The sequence below is a fragment of the Crocodylus porosus genome, unplaced genomic scaffold, assembly GCF_001723895.1.
Source record: "Crocodylus porosus isolate Cpor-Errol unplaced genomic scaffold, CroPor_comp1, whole genome shotgun sequence".
Lineage (NCBI taxonomy): Eukaryota > Metazoa > Chordata > Crocodylia > Crocodylidae > Crocodylus > Crocodylus porosus.
Window position 1 is genome coordinate 13729531 of NW_017728928.1, and position 24741 is coordinate 13754271.

A 24741-nucleotide genomic window follows, 5' to 3' on the forward strand; every position below is an offset into this window, starting at 1 on the left:
CGGAAGGGACCTCAATGGATCATCGAGTCCGACCCCCTGCATAAGCAGGAAAGAGTGCTGGGCCTACATTACCCCAGCTAGATACGCAAGAGTGCTGGGCCTACATTACCCCAGCTAGATACACACTAGCTGTGGGTATATGTATATGGTGGGGTGTGCATGTGGGACTTGCCCTATGAACACACACACACACACACACACACACACACACACACACACACACACAGGTACCGGCACGGCCCCACGCTCCCGGTCTGACAATGCAGCTGGGAGACACATGGTGCTGTAGCAATGCCGGGGCAGGAAGGCAAGGAAATGGTTGGGGATGGGATGGGATGGGGCGGGGCGGGGCTGGGCTCCTCCCTCCTGCTGCTAGCTCCCCCTGGGCCCTACTGCCCCTGGCTCCTGTCATCTTTGACAGGCAGCCAGGAGCAGATAAATATTTTTCTAAATTTTTTAGAAGTCCTGAGGCTGGATAGAATGGCCTGGTGGGCTGGATCCAGCCCCTGGGCCATATTTTGCCCACCCTGATCTAGGGGCTGTGTTTAGATTACCTCGATGCTCCAGAGACCACAAAACTGTACTGCCTCATGCTGGACAATATTGCCTGACCCCTCCAGAGATCAATGAGGGACACAAAACAAAGGTGTTGCAAGGACCAGCTTTCCCTGGTAAGGGAAGGGAAAGAACTGTACAAGGACTTAGCCTTTCTTTGCTAATCTATACAGTCCTCCTTTTGTCAGTGCCTAAACTGGGAACATAAGACTGGAAGGGGTCTCCTGGGTCATCAAGTCCAGCCCCTGCTGTGACAGGTAACAGTATCCTAAAATCCCATTCATAAATGTATCAAATTCCATCTCATTCCCACTATTGGATTTACTGCCCCTGTCAGAGCTCCTTTCCATTCTCCCCACGGCTGTAACCGCTCTTCAGATTGCCAACCTAACGTTATTCATGGCCAGTTCATATCCATTACTTTTTGTGTCAACGTGGCCCTTTAAAGGGCTCTTCTCCTTCCCAGGTGTTTACCTCTCGGATTTGTAGGGATCTCTCCAAATTCCCTAAGTTCAAGTATTAAAGAAATAAGGCTTATGAATTGCCACCGCAATGCTCTTCTGTGGTGACTGTCAACAACAGAGCTCCAAGCACTCTGCAGACTTCTGCACAACCATGAGGCACATACTATCCTGGTTTTACAAGCAAGAAAACTGAAACGCTAAATGGTCTGCCAGGGCTACAAGAGGAGAACCCAGGTGCCCCCATTGCTACATGATCATTATCGTTAAGGGGGGAGAAAAACCTACAGAGCCTGCATCCAGGTGCAAACCTGCTAAAATGACTGGCCTCCTGGAGGTTCTCAGATTCTCCACCCCTGTCCATTCCCAGAGTCTCTGCACCCCAGCTTGCCAGTGAGGATCACTGCGAGCCTTGGGAGTTCTCCACCGAGGTCCTGAATTGAGGGCTAATTATTTGTTTGTAGCACCGGACAGCGAGAGAGAAAAAAAAAAAAAAAAACGAGGCTGCTTTATGGCACCTTGTGAAAAACAACGCTAACCCTCTTCCAGTGGCTTTTCACGTGCTCAGCAAACAGCAGCATTCAATGCCCTTGCCCTACCACTCAGAAAATGTAGCTTGGTTAAAAAAAAATCTCATATCCCCTCAGTGGAAAAAACCTCAACCCTTGCAGGCAAACAAGTCCAGTCAACTGGAAGTGAACAAAAATGCAGCTCGGTGTATCAGACGCCACAGGCTAACTAGGCAGCGCTGTTGAAACGTGACTTCTGCTGGTCATTGCTCTGGAAGATGTTCACAAACCGGGGCCCCAACTTGCCCTTTCCTTACTGTGGTGCAAATTCAGAGTGGTTTCACTAAAATCAGTGAAGTTACACTAACGTATGTGACAAGGAAGGCAGTCTTAATCCTTAAAAGCTTTTCTTGATTAAAAAGAAGCGGGGGTTGTATTTTTCCCTCCCCAAAGTGCAGCTCAAATACCAGCCTATCTGAAAGAATAAACAGACGTCAGATCTGCCGGCCCACATACAGCTGTTAAACAGAGACAGTGCTGGGGCTTTGCAGGGAAGTGCTACAAGCCTGCAGATCTCAGGGGCTCTCTCTGCAGACTGGAAACAGACTCCAGAAAATGCATTGGAAATTCTAGGCGTAATTCTTCATGTGCACCGCAAAATATGTAAGAGTATGAAGTGACCTACTTACACGAAGCAGTGGAAAGATTTGTTTTAAAAGGCATTTGCCTTGTGTGTCCCTCCCCCAGTAGCTCCAAGTTGCCAAGATGCTGGGTTTGCCGGATAATTTTCTCCCTACCCATCATTTTGCAAACAAAAGGAATCTGTATTCAAGGTTAACTCTCCCAGTCAGCTTACCCTCCCAGGCACCTTGGGTCTCAAGCCAAGAACCTGCTGACTCCCTGGGGATTCGCATATCCTATTACTCTTGGGAAGGAGGCAGGGGGAATGGGGGAGTGTGGTTAGGCCACCAGCCTGGCATGCATGAGACAAGGGCTCTAATCCTGGCTATGAGCACGGGCCAGGGCCTGTAAATCACACTGCACCCTTCTGAAACGGTGCTAAGAGCACTTCTCTGCCTCACAGGGGCAGGGAGGATCCATTTTATTATAATCACTCTGAGACGCCAGCTGCTGCTCTGATGGGGGTGAGAGACAGGAAACGCATTAAAGGAATAAAAAGCTAGCTGGCTAACAAAGCGAGACCTTGTGGTTATTACTAGATGCAAGCCAGTGGCCAGCCTGAGCACTTGTTTTATTCAGCCCATTAAAATACCTGAATTATTTAAAAATGAAGGGAATCAATAGCAGCCTGGAGGTCTAGGGCAATATTTAGGCAAGAACAAGGGCTTCAAGATAAGGCCCACAACATCACCTGCCTCCCCACCTAGCACCAAATAAGGGGATCACTTACTTTGGAATGCTACCACTTCAGTAATGTTGGACAGAAATGCCTTAATAGCACCCAGTAACATAGTTCAGGGCACAAATTGAAGAAACCAGCAGTTATTTCAATATTGTTGAAGGAATTCAAGAAGGGCAGAATGGGATTATCCCTCTTTTCCTTTTTTCCCATTTTACCAAGGGAGGAGGGAGAACCAAAACAAAAGTCTGGACTTTGAAATCTTTCAGGTTGCACAAATTGAAAACCTGGCTGGGTTCTGGCTTGAATTTGGTTTTCCTCTTGAAAAACAAAAACACACAAGTTTGCCAAAAAATGCAAAAGCAAACAAAAAATGAATCTGTTCATAAAACACGCCTACCTTGCAGCCAGCTCTGCAGGGAAGGTATAAATCATTGGAAACACACAGAACAAACCAGACAGACTGAATGCTTGCGTGGGTGATGGGAACATTGTTAGGAGCAAAACCCAGCCAACTCTGGGATGGGAAATACAGAGCCGAGAGGCGAACACCTTAGTCATTCTCATCCATCTCCAGGGCTGGGATTTTCACTGGAGCCAAAGCGATTTAGGGCTGAAAATCCCAGCCCAAGTATTCTGCTAATGTTTGCCTGAGGCTCTTGCAGGCAGCAAGGAAAGGAATTTAGGAATATTTTCATAGCTTGGACAAGGCTCAAGCTTTGATCCACTGCTGTAATGCTGGCCAGACACAGAGCAATGCTGGCAAAAAAAGCCACGCCGCCACCCCCTCCAGCCAGACTTTAGCACTGCCCCGCAGAGGGCCTGGAGAAGAAGCCATTAAGAGTATGTCGCATTGCAAAGGCTGACGCAGCACATCCAGCTCGAAAGAGCAGGTTATTTTTCCGAAGGGGTGAGAAGAGACAAAAGGAAGAGCCTCATGCTATTCACTGCTGACCCCAGCAGCTCGTTAAATCAGGAGTACCAATAGCCAACAGCTCAAAGGCTCTCTTGAACCTAGTGGCCCATTATACTGGCATTACACCCAGCCACCTTAGACAGCACAGCCCAAACAACCAGCCACCAGTTCACAGCTAGGTCAGCCTTTAGCATAAGTTCAGAGCAGGGCTCAGATTCATGCCTTTGGATCTGCAGCAAGAAACCTCAGCCAGTCTACCCGTGTGCCCAAGAGACAGGCTCATTACTCAACCTCACTAGGAGACAGAAGAGGGCTTGGGGCATAAGCAATGGTGCTGGTCCGTCCCAGATTCCTCGATCCCAATCTCAGCATCCTTAGCACAGCCCAACACTTTCCTGAGGTACATCAGGACCCCAGTACTGAAAGCTCTGCAGAGACAGGGGTTTTCCCCAGTAATATTGGCCTAAATTTCCCCTTCCCTCCCTCACGCAGTCTCACATGTGCTCGAGATGCAAATGCATTTCAGTGTGCTGTCTACAGCTGGAGGAGAGGGACCCTGGCTTTTTGAAACATGCCCACCCTGAAAGTCAGGACACCTGGGTTCGATTCCCAGCTCTGTCACCCATCCAGCTGCATGACGCTGGGTGAGGTTGGGCCAGTTTTTTCAGTGCCAGATTGTTTCCTCCGTGCTTCCCTTGTGATAGAACGGAAAACCCGTTTCCCTTCCTTGCAAGCATGTTGCTAGGATGAAAGTTTACCTGTAAGTGTTAACTGTAAATCTTCCTGAGCCAGAAGGATTGTGACAAAGCCTCAAAAGGATAGCAAGAAAGTGGGACAGAGGAAGGAGGCCTCTCTCCCTTCTGCCACCCCCAACCCCCTTCATCCCCCACCCTCCTCAAGATGGAGGCTTTCCTGGGAGGCATAATGGTGTTTCTCATGCTGCTGGAGGGGGCATAGCCTCCTGTCAGGATGTACACACTGGTCTGTCACCATCTGGTTAGTTATATTGCAAGCGAGGCTCCTGTCTCGTCATCCCAATTAGTCAATTCATCATTTTGTAATCAAGTAATTGACTAATCAGTTAAACACCGCTCTAGCTAAACCCCCTGGAGATCCCCCAGGGCCCAGCAAGTGCTTTTCAGCCAGCTTTGTCTTTGTGTTGGGCTGAAAGCCAGAGGCAAGAGCCTGCCTTGCTGCAAACAGCGTGGTATGTCTGTTAGGAGAGGGGAAGTGGGCTGCAGGGTGAAGCTGAAATGCCTAGGAGGCCTGGTATGGAGAAGGCATGCGGGAGGCAGCAGGGAAACCTGGATTGCCACGGGCAGACTGACAGAATTAAAAGCAGGGTGGGGGCAGCTGTGCCCTTCCCCAGCTCCCCAAGTTGGCACCTACCCAGATTTCCATCCTTTGCATGGCTGAACCCAACAGCCGCCTGGCTCACCCTGATCCTCATCTCTGCTCCCTCCCTCCCCGCTACAGATCCCAGCAATGCTATTGCTTTTGTGCTCGCTGACTCCCAGACTAACAGAACAAATTAACAGCCCGGCAATCGGCAGAAAGCCAGCCCAATGCCAGCATCAGCTGCTCGGAGGTGGGGATTAGCCCTCCCCCCTGCTGTCCCCCAAGAGGGTGATGACTCCACAGCTCCCAGGCCTTCCTGACCAGGGACTGTATTTATAGCAAGTGACAGCCTTGCCTTGGTCCCCCAGGAGCCCAGCCTCTGCCTGACACACAATGAGCAGGGCCCTGCGGGGAGAGGAATGCGAGGCCATAGCATTCCTGCAGCTCTCCCTCTCTGCCAGCCGCCGCGATCGGGACTTGAAAGTGGCAGCAAGCAACCTCAGCCTAATTTTCACCAAGTCGGACTCTCCAGGTCTGTGCTTTCATGGCCAAGTTCTCTGTCCTCCCTATCTTATCTCCTCTCTCTCATATTCACCCTCATATTGACTAATTGGGATGACGAAAGAGGAGCCTCGCTTGCAATATAACTAACCAGACTGTAACATTATGGCCACTGGAGTCAGCAGCAAGAGGACCTGGAACAGAGAGGACATGCTCCATCCCCTTTGGTGCACTGCACATATCTGCAGGATGTTTGGCTTTGGGTGGGGAGGAAACATCCCATGCTCCCTAATCTCTAGTGGTTGTGAGGAGATGGGTTTTACAGTGTGAGCACCCTCCCCCACCCCAGCTACTCTCCATATTGACTTTTGGCGCCCAAGCAATCCTGGTCTCATCACCCCAGTCACTCTCAGTGATCAGAAGCTTTGGATTCAAACCAAAGCTGGACATCAGCAGCCTGACCACCCCTGCTCTTTCCCAGCACTCACCATCATCAGCTTCAGGCTCCTTCACTACCAGTTTCTCGCTTTCTGAGTCTTGATCATCTTCCTGGAGAAAAGAAAAGAAGAGTTCTTAGGTACGAGCTCCACATAAATTACTCAAGGCCTTCACTGGGACATCAGTCAGAGGCAGTGCTGCCTAGTGCACAGGGCACTGGAACAGGACTCAAGAGACCTGGATTTAGTTTGGGATTCTGCCACCAACCTCACGAGTGACCTTGGGCAAGTCCTGTCATCTCTCTGAGGCTCCATGTCCCTGATCTCCTTTGTACAATGCTGCGAGATGTGGGGATGGAAAGTGCGTATAAGAGCTGACACTAATCACGTCACACCGCCAAAACAGTTGCCTCTAGTCAAACACTGCTCTGAAGGCAGGATTAACAGTCTCCTCATGGACTCTTCCATGGTGCCCTGCACTACACTGTCCAAGTGCTTCACAACTGTTAATGAACGCATCTGTGCAAACAGCCTGGGAGAAGAAGGGTATCACCCACTTTTTGTAGATGGGGCACCCCGGCACTGTCCTCGCGCCTTCCCTACCTCATTGTTCCAGTGTCTTTGCCCAGCCAGTCCAAGCACTCCCCTCTCTCGTAAGCGGTGGGGGAAAATGTAATTTGTGGGGCTGAGCCCCATTTGACCCCTGCCCCCATCCCACAGGGCCGTGCTGTATGCAGCGGTGAAGGAGCAGCTGCAAGCCGAGCGGAGCTGGGCACTGCGGGATGGCGGTGCTGCTGCTGTTGCCAGCCACGGCAAGGAGTTTGGTGGGGGAGCTAAGTTCCATTAGCCCTGGCTTTTTGCCGCCTATGCCCTTACTATAACTGCTCATTAGACCTGTCGACCTCGCTGGTTTCAGTCCCAGTCACCTGCCTGTTTCCTTCCTCGGCTCCCAGTCCCATCTCCTTGCCTACTCAATCTCGATCACCCTCTCTCCACCATCACTTCTCCTTCAGTGCAGGGGTCAGCAGAGTAACCATCAATGTACAAAAGGACGGCTCTGGAAGCCTAGAATGGACGGTAGGACGAAGACTCACCCTTGCTCCCTCGGAGGCCGCTGAAAGAAACTAGTCCACAGTCTCTGCTCCAAAGGCAGGGCTGAGATTAGCAGTTAACCACCACAAAGGAACAAGATGCACCCATCTTAAAGTACATTGTAGGGTCAGTTCTGAAATCTCAGCACTTCAGAGAGCCCTGAGAGTAGGCCCTAATGTGGAATACAGGAGAGAGACACACTCCATGCTCTGACCAGGTTATTCTCCATTGGAAGAGGGGAAGGGAGAGGGTCACTGTCCTTCTACTTCCAAAAGCAAGTCTCCTGAGATAGCCCATCCCACCACCCACAGCCACTATCTAGCACCCAGATTCAGGAACACGCATCAGGAAGGCATTCTTCTCTCAGTGTCTCAGCCGTCCTACAGAACAGGCTGAAACAGTCTGTCAGCATCAACCAACTTTGCTTTCCTAGCTCCTGCTTCCACTCCCAACTCCTCCTGCTTCCCACCTTTGATTCGAAGTGACAGGTCTTCTGCAGCTGCTATAGTTTGCTGGCTGTGCAAAGGGCAGGAGGATGGGGCATGCGCACATAGAGCCATTAAAAGCTGCCAAGCGGGTTTAAGGAGAACTAGGGGCTGAGGAGTCGAGCTGGAGAAGAGACATAGAAAAGCAAGATGGCTGTGAGGGCTCTGCAAAATGAATGCAGCTGGGAATGTGGATACAAGAGACAGACCAGAAATAAGAGCTTTCCCCTTGCAGAACTGGGCACTGGGTTTTTTAGGATTGTTTTATATCAATACCAGGAATCTGGTATGTAACCCAGAGCCCAGAACTGGGTTAGCCGTCTCATCAGTGGGGAATGTGCATTATTCACAGCCAGTTGGGCTCTGTTTGCCTCTCTGACTCAGTGACAGGACACACGCCCTACATCTTCCCCCTCCACACAAACACTTGCATCTATTTTGGTCCATGCTTCCAAAAATGGAAGCTCCCTTTGAGACTCCATTCACTTCTTTCCCAGCCCGTATTAGGGGGGAAAGAGGGGAGCTGGGTGGGTCACCTCATGAGCTGCTTCTCTGATGAACAGCCTTGGAAAGAACGTCAGAGGCGTTTCGGGGGGGCCCCAGCTCAGCCCTCAGGAGCGCTGTGCAGAGGTGTCTTCTCCATGAACGGAAGCCAGGGCAGCAGTACCCCGGGCACTCCTGCCCTCTCAAGGGATCAAAGCAGGCTGAGCAGACCCGGCCCACTGGGCTCATCTGGTTCAGCTGATGCAGAATTGTTCTATACCCTAATTTTCATGCTTGAGAAGTCACAGCTGCTGAATCCTTTAATAGGAGCCATGGGTGATTAACACCTAGCAATCTGACTTGATTTGTTTTTCCCTGTAGAACAGTTTTGGGACCCCCCAGCCTTGAGCAGCCATCCAAGAAGTATCCCCTCAATTGCTTTGCTCAAGAATGACACTGGGGTGGGATTCCTGGAACAATTCCCCAAACTACCATCGAAGCTCCAGTGGTACCTAGAAGCTGCAAATGCCAGTGAGCAGAATGGACATTTCTGGAGGGGGTAGTTAGCGGGGAGAGAACAAAGGCTACTGCTTGCAGCTACCTGCCATTTCCCTGCAGCTCCCCTATCTGCACTGTGCAAGAAAGCTACAACTGTGGGGAAGCCTCCCCTTGGAGAACCATCCCCTTGAGCCAGGAAATGCCCGGACCTATTAAGCAGCACAGGGTCTCATCCTGACTGCTGACGTGAACCCATTTCAGCCCTTCTCTTCACCCATGCTTCCCACTTCAAGCATTCAACACACCTTAAAGAGATGATCTGGCAGGACTGTAAGTCAGCCCCCTCCGAGACTCCTGCACCATGGACAGCCCCAGAACAAATGCAAACGATAATAAAGAAATAAATAAATGCACTCTTATTGGAACAGCACCTCCATATGGGGAGTAACTCTGTAATTTAACTAGTGGTGAGAGAGGGGGACACAAGCCCCAAGTGCTGATTACAGGGGGAGGTCTGGGGGTGCTGGCATGGATGCTGTTACTCCAGCAGCTTTATAGCTTGGGTGTGGGAGAGAGCCAGGCAGGGAAGCTCTAGGGTCCTTTTAGCTATGAGCTCAGGAAAAAAGCAGAGGGTGAGGACAGGGGGGTGCTCCTCCCTCCCTCATCACCAAATTTGAGGTGTTAGATCTACACCCAGCATGGCATTCAGAAGTGCCTGCAGGGAGGCCAGAAAGAGGCATAACTCCTTACCTAGGGGGATACTTTCTTCCCAGTAGTTGTCGGGACCCTTGAGATCACCTGGCTCTACCCCCTGCATCCTGGACACCAGCTGGAGCCTGTAGCTGCCCAGGGCACAAATCCTAGCAGGTTGTGCTTCTGGCCCCCTTTCCCCACCCTCTCACCCCATGCTGCTCAGGGCACCGAAGGAGCTCGCTATGTCTCCAATAACCACGCTATTCCAGAACGACTATGCTGGTCCGTTGCCATCTGTATACAAAGCCTGTGCCCATTCTAAGCAGGGGGAACATTAGCACAGGAAATATTAACCCAGCACCCACTGTAGTTTCAGGGTGATCACAGCAATGCTGGTTTATGCCAAATGATGCTGTTGCCTTAAGGTTTTAATGCCCATCCATCCTCCTGTACCTGTGATGGCAACTATGCTAAACTCAGATGATTTGTTGTGCTTGGGAACGGCTACTAGATCAGACAATCCCAAACCCTGTGACTATTCAAGGTGCTGTGCCCCCCAGAAATTCATGAATGCTGGGAAAAAAGCCTTAAATCATGAGCCAAGCCATTGTTCTTTACTTATTTTATACACAGTGACTCTATAACCCACAGACACATTCTCAAGTTGGCTTCTTTTTGTGCCAACCACATCCGAGCTTCAGTCACCCAATCTCGGTGCCAGGGCCCTCCCCACTTCAATCACCCGACCACGTGAGCCTCGTTCCTCTGCAGCTGGGAACAATACAGGGCACGAGCACAGCTGCTCTCTCCATTGGGTACAGTCACCATTGTTCCCAAGCAGCTGAACTGTCATCAAGCCATGGCCCACCCACATCTGCATCCGCGGTGTTCTCACTGACTTCCCAAAAGAGCCCTAGTTGGAAGGCAAACCCACCAAACAGGTCCGGAGATGCATCCCTACCCCTACCAGAATGGCTTGGGTCTATTTGGAAAGCTGTCAGCATAACGACCTACTCGGTTGTAGGAGCTCTATTCTTGGTACAGAGGATTCTGCACTGGAGTCCATTGCAGGGAGAGCCGTTGGGCACGTGTGCTAACCAGCCCTAGGAAGGATCAGCCTTTGTACAACACCAGTAATTCCTCATACCTTCCATGCCACCCTCCCTGCTCCGCTGCTCTACCCCTCAGCCTCTCCAGGGCCCAGACTGGCAGCCTGCGACACTCATAAACTCCCCAGTGCGGAATACCAATTTGAGACCCAAAAATCTCAGCTCATGTAACCTCAGCCAGGGTTTGGAGACAAGCAAAGCAAGGGGCTAAACGAGCTGGCGATGGTGGAGGTTCCACCATTCTTGGCTAGTCGGCCTGTGAAGGCAGCCGGAGCTGTATCTGAGGCAGAGGAGCCTCTGCCATTGTAATGTCTGGCCTCTCTGGATTTCCTGGCAGAGCGTTAGAAGCCCTTCCCCGAGACACTAATGTGCTGAAGCCAGCCGGATGGAGGAGGAGGAGAAGCACAGCCTCTTATCCTATTAACACTCGCAGGGCTTGGGGGCAGGCCCGCCTCTCCAGGACAGCTGTTGTTATGACCCTCTGGAATGAGCCTTACGGCCACCTGCTGCCCTGCCCAGAGTGCTGGGTCCAGCCTGCTTTCACAGCCCCCAGCCAGCTTTGCAAATGCTGAGACATTTGTTTGATTCCTACTTCCCCTGCTCACCCTGCCCTCAAACGCTGCACAACCAAATTCTTTCCTGGACTTCAGCTATGCTGCATCTAAGCAGGGGGAGGCTGCAGATGTACTGGATATGGCCCCAGAGGTGTAACAAGCACCTTTTGTACCCTGGATGGGAGCAGCAACCACCACCATTGCCCCTCCTCTAAGCTGGGGCTGGTGCCTCACTCACACCCCTCTGGTTATGCTGCTGCCTAGGAGTGCTGCGTCCAATTTACTTTACAACATTTGTGTGATACTAGGCAAAGGCTAGCGGCTGCAGACTCTAATGTGGTCTCAGAGGTAAGGGAGGGGAAAAGGCAAAGATAACAAGGTGGTGTCCATCTCTGAGTTCAGAAGAAAGTGGGTCTGAGCAGTCCCAGCCACCCTACAAGGGAGCACCCCATTTAAGAGGGAAGGACTGAGGCACAGGGAGGTCAAACAGGGTCTCTGTGCCATTCAAACACGGCTCCCTGTCTGTGGAGAGTTAGTTACAGGGCACAAGCCCACGAGATGGCACTTGGGCAGGGTAGCATGACTCCTGAGGTTTGCAAGACTAATAAAACTGGTTGTTATGCTCCAGTTCCCTTTGTGCCTCTCTTCCCATTGAGCTCTTAAATGAAAGGCAAAGCCAAGCACAGAACTGAGACCCATGCTTCAGTCCAAAACAATACATTTAAACACTCATTAAATTTTGAAGCTGGATTAGTTCTCTGGAGCATAAAATAGAGGGCCTAAAGCTCAGTTCCAGAGTCAGGCATGTGCTCAGCAGTCACCTCCATGGCAAATAGGTCCAGGGCTTTGGGTTTGCCAAAGCTGGACCAATACCAGCCCCGCAGGCCCAGCCAGCCAGCCTGGCTGTTCCAGGCACTGCACATAGCTGGACTCCATGTCCTTCCCATTTGGGAGGCAGCCACAGAAAACATCTTGGAAGGAGCAGGACAAATGGCTAATGCTGTGAGCGAAGAGAAGGAAACGGGCCCCTGGGTGCAGCAGAGACCGAGTTCAGCTGGCAGCACAGCCTGCAGAGGAAGAAGGAACCATAGTGTTCTGGTCAGGACAGCCCAGACCCATTTGCTCGCCTGGCCTGTCCCCTGCCTCGACCTTGCTGAGCCTTTGCTCACAGATGCAGCCAGCAAGGAAGCCTCTGGGCAGGGAAGTGGGCAACGAGCAGCGCTGCCTGCCAGCGAAAGGCAGGCCACACAACTATTTGGAGCATCTGGAATGCAGTTAACAGAGGCCGTTTGAGCCAGCTGCCACAAGAGACCGAGATACGTCACTACAGGCTTAATCAAGGGGCCTCAGGACACAGCAGCTGCCCAGCCCGGGGAGGCACAGATCCGTCTGCAGTCCCCTCAGGGCTCCCTGCCTGCTCCTGCCATCCCTGACCCATTTTACTGCCATTCCTCTCCCTGTGCCTCTAAGCAACAATAGCACACCGCACCAAAATGTCTGCTCCCTGAGGATCGTGGAGCACGCGGAAGAGACAGCCGTGCCTCGCTCCGTGCCAGCAAGGAGGGAGTTCTAATTATAAGTAGGGAGACGGGCATGGAGAAATGAAGCGACTCAGCAAGGCCAGAGACTTCACTGCCAAGGTGGGATGAGAACCCGGAGTCCTGGCTCCCGGAGTGACCTCAGTCTGGATGATGCAGCCTTCCTATGCCCGGTGCAGAAAAATCACAGCACGCTTCAAAACTCAGCACTGTTAGCAGTGAATGTTAAAGACAGGAGTCAGCCCCCACCCCCAAATCACAAGACTGACCAAACTTCATGGGACTGAGGGTTTGCTTTCCTTCCACTAGCTAGGGACTTGCTTTGGGAGTCTTGTTGGTTTTACAAAGACCAAAGCAAGCAAAAATGTCCGAGACCCTCATGCAGGCTCATGACTCCAGCAGCTGGTGCTCAACAACACAGCAAACATAAGACCCTGCACACCCACTGGCAACAGTGGAAGAAAGAGGAGGAGGATGGCAGACTTTGGCCTCTGAGCGCAGTGGGGGCAGACAGCCCAGCTTGGAGGAAAAGGCACGGAGCCGACGCTCCTGTGGGCTCCAGTTCTGTGCCTGGCTCGGTCACCTGGGAGCCTGCTAGGGACTTCCCCATTGCACAGAACAGAGATACCACAGCCAGGGCATCGACCCCCAAGATGAACGGACAAGTCAGGTCACCTTCAGCCCCAATCCCCCTTCTTGTAAAACCAGGGTAAGCAGTGAAGCCCGTGACTTCCAAGAGTCATTGCAAGGCTGACCTAGCGCGCACCAGGATCGTGCTTTGAATACATGCAAGTGCTCACTGCCAACTGCTTCAGGTCTTGACCTTGGAACCGAGGAGCAAAAGCAGATTGTACTGCAGAAGCAAAGAGCCTGGCTAGCTCTCCACTGGAAAACAGTCAGCACTCCTATTTGCAAAGTCACAACATCAGGTGTCTCTAAGCACGTAGCTGGATCACAAGAGCCACTTCCACACCTCTCTCCAACTCTTGCTGCCCAAACCCTTGGAGCTCTTTACATTTCAAGTCTCCCCTCCCATTCCCTCCCCTTAGCAGAGGGGACAGCAGGTACCTCAGTCCCTCCAGGTGCTCCAGAAAGGCCTAAGGCATCTTTAACCCTGGGAGGGGTGAGAGAAAGGAGCACCCCCCCTGAAGGGGAGGTAAGACAACTGTGCCTTGCAGTAAACTCGAAGACCCAGCACAGAAGTGAGTAACGCATTGCCATTTATGGCTGTGCTTTCTGATCCAAGCCTGATGCAAGCCTCTGCAAGAGAGAAAGAAGGGAGTTAGACAGAAAGAAATCCAGAGAAAGAAAAGCCAAGAGTGAGAAAGGAAGGAAAGGATTTTTTCCCTGCTGAGGCAGTGGCCACACAATCCAGCCCCTTCACTCAAATCATAATCAGCTCCTATGCCCTTAGACCGCAGAAAGCAGCTGCCATAGCATAACGCTCCCATTCTCCCCATGCTATAATTCCACGAGGATCTGAGAGGCCAACAGGAGACAGGCCTTCAAACAGGAAAAGCACTGCAGGCCCAGCACAAGGGCTCCCAGACCCTACCTGACCTGTTAGGTCAGGGCCACACTTACCCCACGCAGAGGCATCTGGGCATGGCCAGTTTGACAGTACACCAAGAAACAGCTCCAGGAGCAATTTGGGCAGTAGGCAAGAGCCCCAGTGAAGGCAGAGGGCAGTACGCTTCCCCCGCTGGGCCCTAAGATGGGGCCGATTTCTGCTTGGCCCAGGCAAAAAACAATGCTGGCTTGTCTATCAATGCAGGAAGGAGGGGTGGAGAAACCAGTAGTTGGAGGGAGGCTGGAGGGCTAAGCTAGGGAAGAAGCAGGGCCTCTGTACCTGGGTGCATAGCTTGGGGGTGGCATCCTGCCACTTTGCTCCACAAATCCAGCTGAGCCTCTGCCCAGCTCCCAAAGGCAGCGGGAGCCCTGGTTCTTAGACGAGATGCAGGTGGGAGAAGCTTCCTGGCTACGAGCTCACCCAGCACCCTCCCTTTTCAGGGGCAGAGCACTGAAAACAGGTGAAGTGCGGGCGCCCCAGGCCCAGCTCCCCACAGCTCCAGCAGCAGGCACTGGTCCCCAAGCTTCGCCCACCCATAGGCAATGACACCAAGCCAGCAACACACAGCAAGCAACATGCATCACCCTCCCCATCCACCTGAAGAACCAGGCACCTGTGAAAAGCAACATTTCCTTGGGCCATGAGGGTGTCATGTTGCCCATGAACTATGGTTTGGGGAACATTGCTTTAAGAGGGTGGGCAGGAAGACAAAGCAGCTCCCTTTCCAAGGGTGAAGGGAAGAGGCAAAGCGAGTGTCCTGGAAGGGTTGGGTGGGGAAAAGCTTGTTCTCCACACACCAGGGCCAGGCCACCCACATTGGTCCTTTCCTTCCCTGTCCATCACCGTGCTTGGCAGAAGCCTCTGGCAATAGACACAGCAGCAGAGCACTTTTCCTGAGCATTTTGCTTGGGACTGGGGATGGTTGTACTAAGTTCAGCACCAATGGCCCTGTTGGATGGCCTCATCATCATCAGGGGAGGGTCCCATCTACTTCTAAACCTCAGCCGTGGGGAAGGGGACCCACACCATAAGGCCTGCATATTGCTATTCCTATACCAGCACAGGGGCAGCCTGGGTCTCAGCACACCACACCCTCTCCTCCAGCAGCTCTTGGCCCTACTATCAAACAGCCATTTGTTTCCTTGTATTCCCATGTACTGGACTCCACTGTACCACACGGGACTGTGCTGTCAGCAGCAAGGCAACTCTTTGAAGTCAAAATCCTAGGATACAGCTGGGGCAGTTGGGGATGGTGGGGCTAACTCTGAGCATCTGGGGAGAGCAGGGCATCTTGGGCTGGGCTTGCAACCATCTTTTCAGACAGTCCTGAACAAGTGTGGCAGCAGTCTGCAGCCTCAGGTTTTCCAAAGAAAGCCTTGGGATGCTTTGGAGGGGGAAGGGTGGGGAACCTGCTCCCGAGGGAGCAGCTAGTGCACTCCTTCCCATGGCAGGCATCTCCTGCCAAAGCTCTACTGAAAAGATCCTGGAAGGAGACAAATGAAGAGTCACTGGGCACCATAGGGATCCATGCAACGAGCTCTCCAGCCGCATTCCCTTCCTCCAAGGACCCTTTGCTACTGCTAGGTCTTCAGGTAACCAAGGAGGGCGAGAAAGGCTGGAGGGTGGATGGACACCACGACCAAAGTGCTGATTTGCCAGGTCAGCACTATGTGAACCCAGGCCAAGACCATGTAATGACCCACCTGTTGTGACTCGTCTATGGTCGGTAGCTTCAGCCACCAGTTCTGCTGGCTGACAGAGGCCAGCACAGCACGCTCACACCCACACGGCGTCCATCACTTCCACTACAGCAGCTGCGCCAGCCGGTGCAGTGCCCCACGTCGGCGCCGCTATCGAAGGGGCCGCAGCAGCTGGCTGCAAGCACAGACGTGCTGTGCCCGCCTTCCACTGGCTGCCAGCTGGCAGCAGAAGCCTTCTTTCAGTTGGAGAGCTGGGGTTGCTGGTAGAAAGGGGTCCTACCCTCACAGGGGAACTGGGAGCGTGACATTTCTGCCCGAGCCCTGCACTGTTCTCCAGGGCCCGACGGGGCAGAGGCGCTACATGGAACCTGATAAACAGAAGTAACCTTCAGCCCTGGTTCTCCTTGCCCTGGCACAGGCTCTCAAGGGGAGGGCTAGCACATGGCTAGAGAAGGTAAAGTTAACTTTAGCCTTGGGCCAAGCCCTCAGCAGGGGAGGGTTCCTGGGTTTTCTGCTCTCTTGTAAGATTTCCACTGACAGTCTCCCTTTCTGCCAAGTCATTTGGTCAGCAGGCAAGGTGGGAATCCACATAGTCCCGATAGGGGATTTAGGCTCCTCAGTGGGCTAGGATCTCTCTGCCTCTAATGATGCTCACCTCATCTCTCGGGAGAGACCGTGACAGGACAGCACAGCCCTGGCGTGTACCTGCCTTTGGAAGGCAGGCCAGGACAGCTCCCCTGACCTACCCACCACTGCCCCCGGGTCTCAGGCACCACCAAGGCATCAGCTTTCTTTCCAGCGCTCCCAGCACTGGGGGGGAGGCAGTGCTGGGAGAGTCAATGCAGCCAACAACTGGAGGAAGCTGGTCGTCCTAACCAGTGTTGTCCGGACCAGCTGTGCCCAGGAAACCCAAACAGGTGGCCCCTTTGCTGCAGAGACAAGCTGGGGTCAGGGCCATGAGATGCGTGCTACTCTGGAGACCTTCACTCCATCTGCTTTGCCAATTATTTGATTGGGCAACTGGTCAGGACCAGCTTTCCCATTCCCCCTCCTTCAGCTGGCAACAGCCCCAGTGATTTCCTGCTCAGAACAAAGGCTCCAGTCTCCTCCCAGCCACATGTACATGACATACTTCCCCTGCCTTCCATGGAGCCTTTGCCTTCCAGCTACTGAAATGTAGCAGCCTTTGGCCAGCCAAGGGGTTGGGCTCAGAGAAAAAGGAGCCTGCTAATGAAGCCAAAGAGGCTGGGTCACCCAGCAGTCAGCTGCCCATCAGAGCAGGAAGGACACTTCCTTAGCACTGACCCTTCCGGGCAGACGGGAACCCGGTACCGAGCTCTCCAGAGCTGCTCCATCTCAGTCCCCCAGCACAGCCCAAGCGGGGAGTTACAGCCAAGGCAGTATGAAGCACAGGCAACTCCACCGCTGTCAGGCTTCTGGCTGCATGGAGCTCAGCTCTCTAGTCTCCTACCGGCCCCTGAAGTCCAGGATCTTCCTGAGCTGTGACCAGGGAGTTCTGGCAAGGGCTGCTTCGGTCTCACTCCGAGGAGCACCGCAAGTCACGTGAAAGTGCCACCTGCCCCCTCAGCATGACCTGCACTGCCCTACAGCTAAAGCCAGCTGGGCCCAGCATCAACTGGACGGCACCATGGTTAAGCCAAGCAGAGGACATTCCTTTAGAGGTTATAGGCCCAGGCTCTGAGAAAAATTAGTCCATTTTCTATGAGATCCTTTGCCTCTCTGGGCAAAGCTGAGCCATCTCTTTAGAAGCCCTTGAAGACCTTTGCTCTGCACCCAGTCCCTTCCCCCCTGCCATGGCCCTTCTTTTCCAAGAGAATCTGGAAGGGCTGCACATGTCCTGGATTCAGTCATCACTGAAAAACCACAGGCAGGCACTTGCAGAACTGCATTTGGGAGAGGAAGATGGTACCTTATACCAGCTCAGCAGATGTATGGTATTGCCACAAACTACCTGGAGCGTCTGGGAATCAAGAGCTGCTACAGGAGAGGATCAGAACTGTGCAGCCGAGACACAGACCCCGTACTGCAAGCGGCAACTCAAGCAGCAAGGAACTGCGCAGTCTAGAGCAGGGTGGTCGTCTTGCTGTGGTCACCACAAAGGTCCAGGTGGAGAGGGGTGGACAGCACACAGTGCAGGCAGCTCAAACCCCCAGAACTGGCGCTTGAGTGAACCACCTTGTAACAGTGAGATTTAGGGAGAAATCAGAAGACGACGCTGGCAGGCATGCTACAGTTTTGAGACTTGCTCTCAATTGCTGCTGATCTTGCATCGCCGCAGGAAGAGGCCAAGTATGTTTTCCATTAGCAACACGCACAAGACCAGGCGCAATCAGGAGGGGGGGGCAGGAAGATGGGGCACCTGCTATCACTTCTGAGGCAGCACGTAATGAGACTCCTGCAATCCAGGCTCGCCATGCCTCCCCACTCTCCCTCCCACAGACAGAACAGAGAGTACTCAATTAAAGCTGGTCTAATGAAGCAGCAGGGCAGAGACAGCTCTCTTCCCCCAGGCGCTCAGGGAGGAAGGGAGGGGTGTGGGGCTGGGCTCTCCGCTGCCTCTTGCCCAGTTCGCAGCAGGCAGGACGGCTCGTCTTTTTGCACCTGCTCCATCACAGGCCTCAAAGCAGCACTGTGCAATGGAGTGCATGGATCCAAAAGAGATGCAAGCCACCCCAGCACTGTGGGATAGCCACACACATGCACATGTGCTGGCGTGACCGGTCTCACAGTAGGGGAGGGACGTGCCAGGCAAAACCCAACTGGAAGGGACTGGAGTAAGCAGGTGACATCCCTTCAGTGCTTCCTAGATCACAGCAGCAGCTTATGGGCAACCACGTCTGGTGCCAGGGCTGGGCATGTCTGTGAATTTGCAGCGCTGTTGGGCACTGGGCCCCAGGGAGCACGGCTAGCCTGGCAGGATGGAGGCTGGAATACAGCAGCAGGCAGACTCCTCTGCGAACAGAGCCTCTGCCCTCTCCTTAGGTTACCAGCCTTACCCACATGCTCTCTTGGCCCTGTCCAAACCAGGTGTCCCTCAGAGGCTTTCCCTATGAGCCACTTCACATGCAGCTGATGCCCAGGAGAATGGCACCTCCTGCAGAGCCTGCTCCAGCCACCCACACAGTGAGGCCAGAGGAGCAGCTGGGCTAACATCCCCTGCCCCCCCCTCCCCTATAAATCAGAGCCTTGTGTGCCTGCAAAGCAGACCGCCAGGTGGGGGCTGGCTGACTCTGCGGGGGAAGCATCAGCTTATCCAGAGAATAAGGCCAGCGTTGTCTTAGCACAATTCACCTTCCACGTGGGCAGCCCGGTCGGGACCCAGCACGCCCTGCAAGAAGCCAGAGCCTTGCACGCCACAATTTTAGTACAGCTCTTTGTTCTGGGGACTCCACTGACAGGCACTTTCTAGCGTGAGGCGTTGGCGCTTGGAGCTGCTGGTTAACTCTTGCCAAACCACGAGCTACCCAACCAAGTCACGGGAAGAGTGCCCACCGATTTCCCTACGCATCTGGCTGCAAGTGAGGCACAGGCCACCAACGCCATCCTCAGGGAGCAGCACCTTAGGAAGGAACACGCCTGGGGACTGCCTGCCTCGGCCACAGCTGCAACGCTCAGGTCTGAGGCATCCAGGCAGCTGCCTGCTGCCCAAAGAGGCTTCACAGCACAGGATCTGGCTCAGTCTCTCAATCCCTGCCCGGTTTGGGTATTTCTGGAAGGATGGAGACCTGCTTGGCAAGGGGAAGGGAAGTGCCAGAGCTTCCTTTTCTTGCCTGACCAGTGCTTCATGAGATCCTCATCTGCTCTCTGACGCTAGCAGGGAGGCTTTGGTTAGGACAGGTGGAAGGGAAGTGGTACTGCCTTATGGCAAAGGGACTGGCCAGGGAGTTCACAGCCTTGGGATCTATTCCCCGGGGAGTGACCATCCCCTCCAGGAGCCTCTGTTCCCCTTCTCCCACCTCCTCCATCTTGCTGTGTCAGCCTGTGAGCTCCTGAGCAAGGAACGCCCCCCCTCCACTTGTACGAGATGGGGAGGCCCCAGGCACTGGTGCAATAATAGAACGGGGATGTTCTTGTGAGAAACTCCAGCAGAAGTGCTCTTGTCAATCCCACACGTGGCTCTGTGGGTCTTGTACTTCACAGTTTTAATTAAAAAGGATCTTCGGATATCAGCTCATCCCATGTTAATGGAGCCAAAGCTGGGTTATCAGGGCAGACTAGATCCTAATTAAAGTTTTTTTAAGGGATGCGCTTGGGCAAAGGGAAGCAGCTTTAATCACCAGCAGTGCTTCTATCAGGACTCCAGGGTTCTGGTCCCTTGCTCTGCCACTGATTTACTTTGTGACCCAAGACAAGTCACTTCACCTTGCCCCGTGCCTCAGCCTCCTGCCCTGCAAACCAGAGGTTATAACTCTATTCGTATCACAGGGCATTTGCAAACATGAATGCACTTGGGAAGTGACTGGACAGCCTTGCATGAAGAGTGCTAGCAGGGTGTTGACTGTTACATTCAGCATGGGCTGAATCCTGTGAGATAGAGAGGGCTGCAGATGCCCATTGATACCAAAAGTAATTGAGGACACTGAGCACCTGGCAGGATTGGGCCTGTTGTAGGAATCCCCTTTACAGTAGAGACTACTTTCTCCTCCAGCCGCCACCCCACATGGCTTGTAGGACCCTGGCCTTGCCAGCACAGTGGATAACAGAGCCTCTTGCAGTAACTCTCCTCCCACTGCTTGCTTGTTCAGTGCTGGCCTCCTCCGCTCCGCTTTGGGATCTGCCCAGAAGTTTCACGCCCGCAGCTGGAAGCTCGTAGTGTAGGCACAAGCGGTTTTTCCTTCTCCACAAGATAAGCCAACTGCACAGTGCCAACATGCTAAGAAGTTGCGCACTGGGAACAAAAAGCAAATGCCTGGACACACTGCCTGGGAAAGGAGGCATTTTAAAATTAACAGAAAAAGACAGAAGTTCTTGGGATAGAAATGTGATGTCCTGGGCTGGGTTCTCCGCTGGGTCCCACTGCCTCTGATCCGAGCAGAGGTGAGCTGAGGGACAGCAGATGAGCACAATGAACCTGTTCACACTGTGAGACACTTTGATGCAAGCTCTTCTGGCCACCTGCCCCCACAGCCAATGCCAGCAAAGGCGAAGGCAGTCAACCCCACAATGTGCCAGAGAGATCCCTCATTCTAGCCTGTTAGCATGCATCAATCAAAGCCAGCAGGAGAGCCAAGCCAGGCTCAGCTTTGGGGCAGGATCTCAGCTGTCCCTTCTTACAAGCACCAAAGCACTTAACAGACATTAATTAAGCCTCCAATCCATTGCAAGATGGGGATTAACTTTCCCTACTGCCAAGGGAGAAAACCAAGGTGCAGGACTAGAGGGATAAGATCCACATGCCAAGTAAGTTAGCAGCAGAGGCAAGGACAGAACCCAGGAGTCCTGGGGCCGAGTTCCACTGCCCCAGCCAGAGGCTTGCACACCATCGCTGTGCACTGAAGAGGAACAACCTTGGAAGCTGTGGGGTAGGGCTGGGGAAGGAACAAGACATGGATGCAGCTGATGAAAAAGGACTCATTGAGAAGCCAGCTTGCCAGCAGCATATGAGAGGGGAAATAATGGGCCCCTTCAAAGACACCAGAATGCCTGAGTCCAGCCAGCCAGCCCCAAGACACAGATGCACAAGGCTGGTTTGCTCAGACAGCGTGTTTCATCCAATTGGTAGAATTTCCCTGCAGCCATTAACCAGTCTGATGCAGCACTTCTGCTAGAAAAAAAAAAAAGCAGCAAATTGTGCCTCTCAGGCCTGAGGTACTGATGCAGTTTATAAAGCCCTTCATCCGCATCACGGTCCCCTACTACTGTTATGGGATGAGCAGCAGAGCCAAGAGCAGCTGAATCTCCAGCACCAAGTCATTTGGGCCACTGCAGTTTTCTGAGCTGGCTGGACACAACCCCACCAAGTCCAGGATCTCTCTGGGGGATTCTGATGGCCAGGGTACGAGATACAAACCCTCACTAGGGTTGAGGGGCAGCTCCGCACCTCAGAGTCCAGCTTTGGTGCTATCAAGAGAGTCTGAGCACAGCCCCCATGTCCTGCCACCTCCCTCCGACTAGAAGCCCCCAAGGTGCACGAGTTACTGCCCGTCACTCAGGCCTTCCCCCAACACCTTCTCCATGGCAGCTGCGAGGGCAGGACAAGGCATTCATATTCATGACCAAGAACTGCCACTCCCCAGCTCACATCCTTCCCTCAGTACAACAGAGGAAGGTCAGTGGCTGGGAGAGATAAGGACCCTACACCCCAGGCAGTGGGTTCCTGCAAGAGTCCCCATCAGGGCTGTCACAAGAGTGAGCCCCCACACACAGGTACACCCTGCCCTGTCATTATAATACTCCCTAAGGAAGCCATCCCCCACAACACAAACCTAGTTTCTTTTACAACTGGTATGACCACGACCAGGTCTCCATTGAGCTTTGGGCTGTGCACGAACAGGCACCTGTGTCCCAGGGAGCTTACAGTGGGAGCACAAGGCAAGAGGCAACAGGTGGACACACACCACCAGTTTCCACCCAAGCTCTCTCTGTTCTGGTGACTACCAGCAACTTGACTCCAGACCAGCTTTTTGTAAGCGAGATGGTGCAGGAGGATGACAAGATATCTCCACGAAGGTGCACAGGGAGCTCTTCTCAGTGCTGGGTCCAACAGGGAAGAGAGCACCAAAAAGGTGCTAGTATGACAGCAAACAGGCAAGAGACATAGCCTGGCACCCTGACTCCCCAGATGTGCCTGCAGCAATGAAGCACCAGCTATTATGCATTAAGCCAATCCCACCCGGCTCCCCAAGACACGAGCATGCCCTGCTGGTGTGGCACATTTGCCTGCCATGCAACTGTCCTAAATCCAGCTTAGTGGCATTGTCAGATTTGCAGCAATAGCACTGGCTAAATCAAGTGATCTGCTCAGAGGAGTCCTGGCACAAGCGAGATCACATATGCACACATGCTTATTCAGCTCTGAAAAAAATCTCCCTTCCTCTCCCACCCACCTCTTCTATACAGAGGCCGGTCACTGCCTCCCTCTTGGAAGCACTAGAGAGAGAAGCTGTTGGAAGTGGCCTGAAGTCACTCTTCCCAGGAACAACGTGGCTTGAATGGCAGATGAGGAATAATTTCAGCCATTACGCTCTTTGGCAACCCTGTGACAAGGAGCAGTGGAGAACAGAGAGGAAAAGGGCCCAGCCCAGGTGCGGGTGTGTCAGAGATTGATGGAGGGGATGAGAAGAAAGGGGTGGGAAAAGGAACAGGCAAGGCTCATTTTCTTGGGAAGTTGTTGGCCTTGGGGTTTGCCTGGGCTCCTGATGGCAGCTGGGGTTGACACGGGCAGGGTGCCTGGAGACACAGGGTCCTTTGTCAAAGGAAAGCCACATCAAGTAGTGGAGGTCCCAGCTGCGCTCCGTCAGCCGATCAACCTCAGTTGATACCTTGAGGGCACAAAATTGTACCAGCCTCTAAGCAACGCGAACAGCTGCTCCCCTTGCCTCCCACTTGCCAAGGAGTGTGACCCACAGCAGCCAGCTTCCCAAGGCAGACCCAGCCTGCTACTGCCTGCTGCCCACTTCAGGGACCTTTTGCCACCTCCTCCCCAACCCCTAGTAGTAGCCCATCAGCTCTGTCCCTTCACAGGATCTCAGCCCTCCTCTGCAGGCCCTGAACAGACTCACCCTCCTCAAATCCAGGTGAAAATGCGTCTTCGTCCCTACCTGCTCCTCTTAGTAGCAAGGAGACAGCCACGAGACTGCGGGCTCCTATCCTTTAGCAACATAAAAGAGTTAAAGAGGTTTTGCTGGAACAGACTTGGACCAAGGTACAAAGGCAGAGCAACACAACTCCCAACAGGCTGGAAGTGGGCAGAGAGAGACTGGGGAAAGACTGAGACGCAGTTGCTGTGATGGACGGGTGCCATCACCGAGCACTGAAGAGAAGCCTTCTCTAGGCATCGTCATCTCGCAGAGAAAGCCAACAGGCTCCTCTGGCTGACCTGCCGCCCAACCCTACCCAGCTGGTGGAGACAGCATCTTCTGTCTATGCTCCCGAACAAGCTGGTCGACAACAGGCCTGACGAATGCTGAGAAAAAGCAACCAAGTTTTTGCCATTTTTCCTTGTGGCTATCCAAAAGTCACAACAAGGGTACGGACAACCCTCCTGGGGCAAGACATAAGGGCACCCCCAGAAGCTGCATATCTGTTTTAAGAAATCTTGGCCTTAGGGCATCCTGCCCATCCCCAGTGCCACTGAGGCTGGGGGGGCACGGTGAGCTCCTGCAGGCAGTGACAGTGCTGTTGGCAGTGGCACTTGGTGAGCTCCCTCAGGCAGCCATGGAGCTATTGGTGGTGGAGGGGGGCGGTGGGGGGTGCTGAGCACTGACCAGCGGTCAGCAACCACCCGCAGGCACCACCAGCAGCGTTGGTAGCGGCCAACGGCAATTGCGAACCACTTACAGATGCCACTGGGGAGTGGGGGAGCAGCGACCACCCGCAGGCACCACCACCAGTATCGGCGGCGCCTTTTTGCAGGGGGTGCACCGTCATGCTCAGGGGGTGCACATGCACCCGCGTGCACCCCTACATGATGCCAGTGGCTGGGGGAGCCCTGCCCCTCTGAAAGCGAGCTCCAAGGTGAAGCTGGTCACGGGGCCAACTGGGCCCCGGGCAGGGAACCGGAGGCCAGGAGGAGTCTGGTGGAAGCGCTGGCGCGCAGCCTGCTTCAGCCCTTTCTTTACGCCAAGGCCCCGGGGGGCACGGAGCGAGCTCCCACCCGCAGCGCTGCAGCGCCCTACAAGCACCGGCCTCCTTCGCCGGACACCCAGCGGGCGCGGGCCAGCCCGGGAGGTGGCAGGGAGCCCGGCCCCGCGGCTCCGGGC

General features: G+C 53.6%; 1 protein-coding gene across 2 annotated transcripts in view; it reads right to left on the reverse strand.

Moving 5' to 3' along the window:
• Positions 1-24741, reverse strand: part of MXRA7 (matrix remodeling associated 7) — a 53860-nt gene that overhangs the window by 24265 nt on the left and 4854 nt on the right. For both annotated transcript variants that reach the window (XM_019542667.1, XM_019542668.1), the window contains exons 2-3: positions 16448-16459; positions 6129-6191 (exon numbers count right to left, since the gene is read on the reverse strand). In XM_019542667.1, the coding sequence (XP_019398212.1) occupies positions 6129-6191; positions 16448-16459 (75 nt within the window). The remainder of the gene's footprint in view (positions 1-6128; positions 6192-16447; positions 16460-24741) is intronic.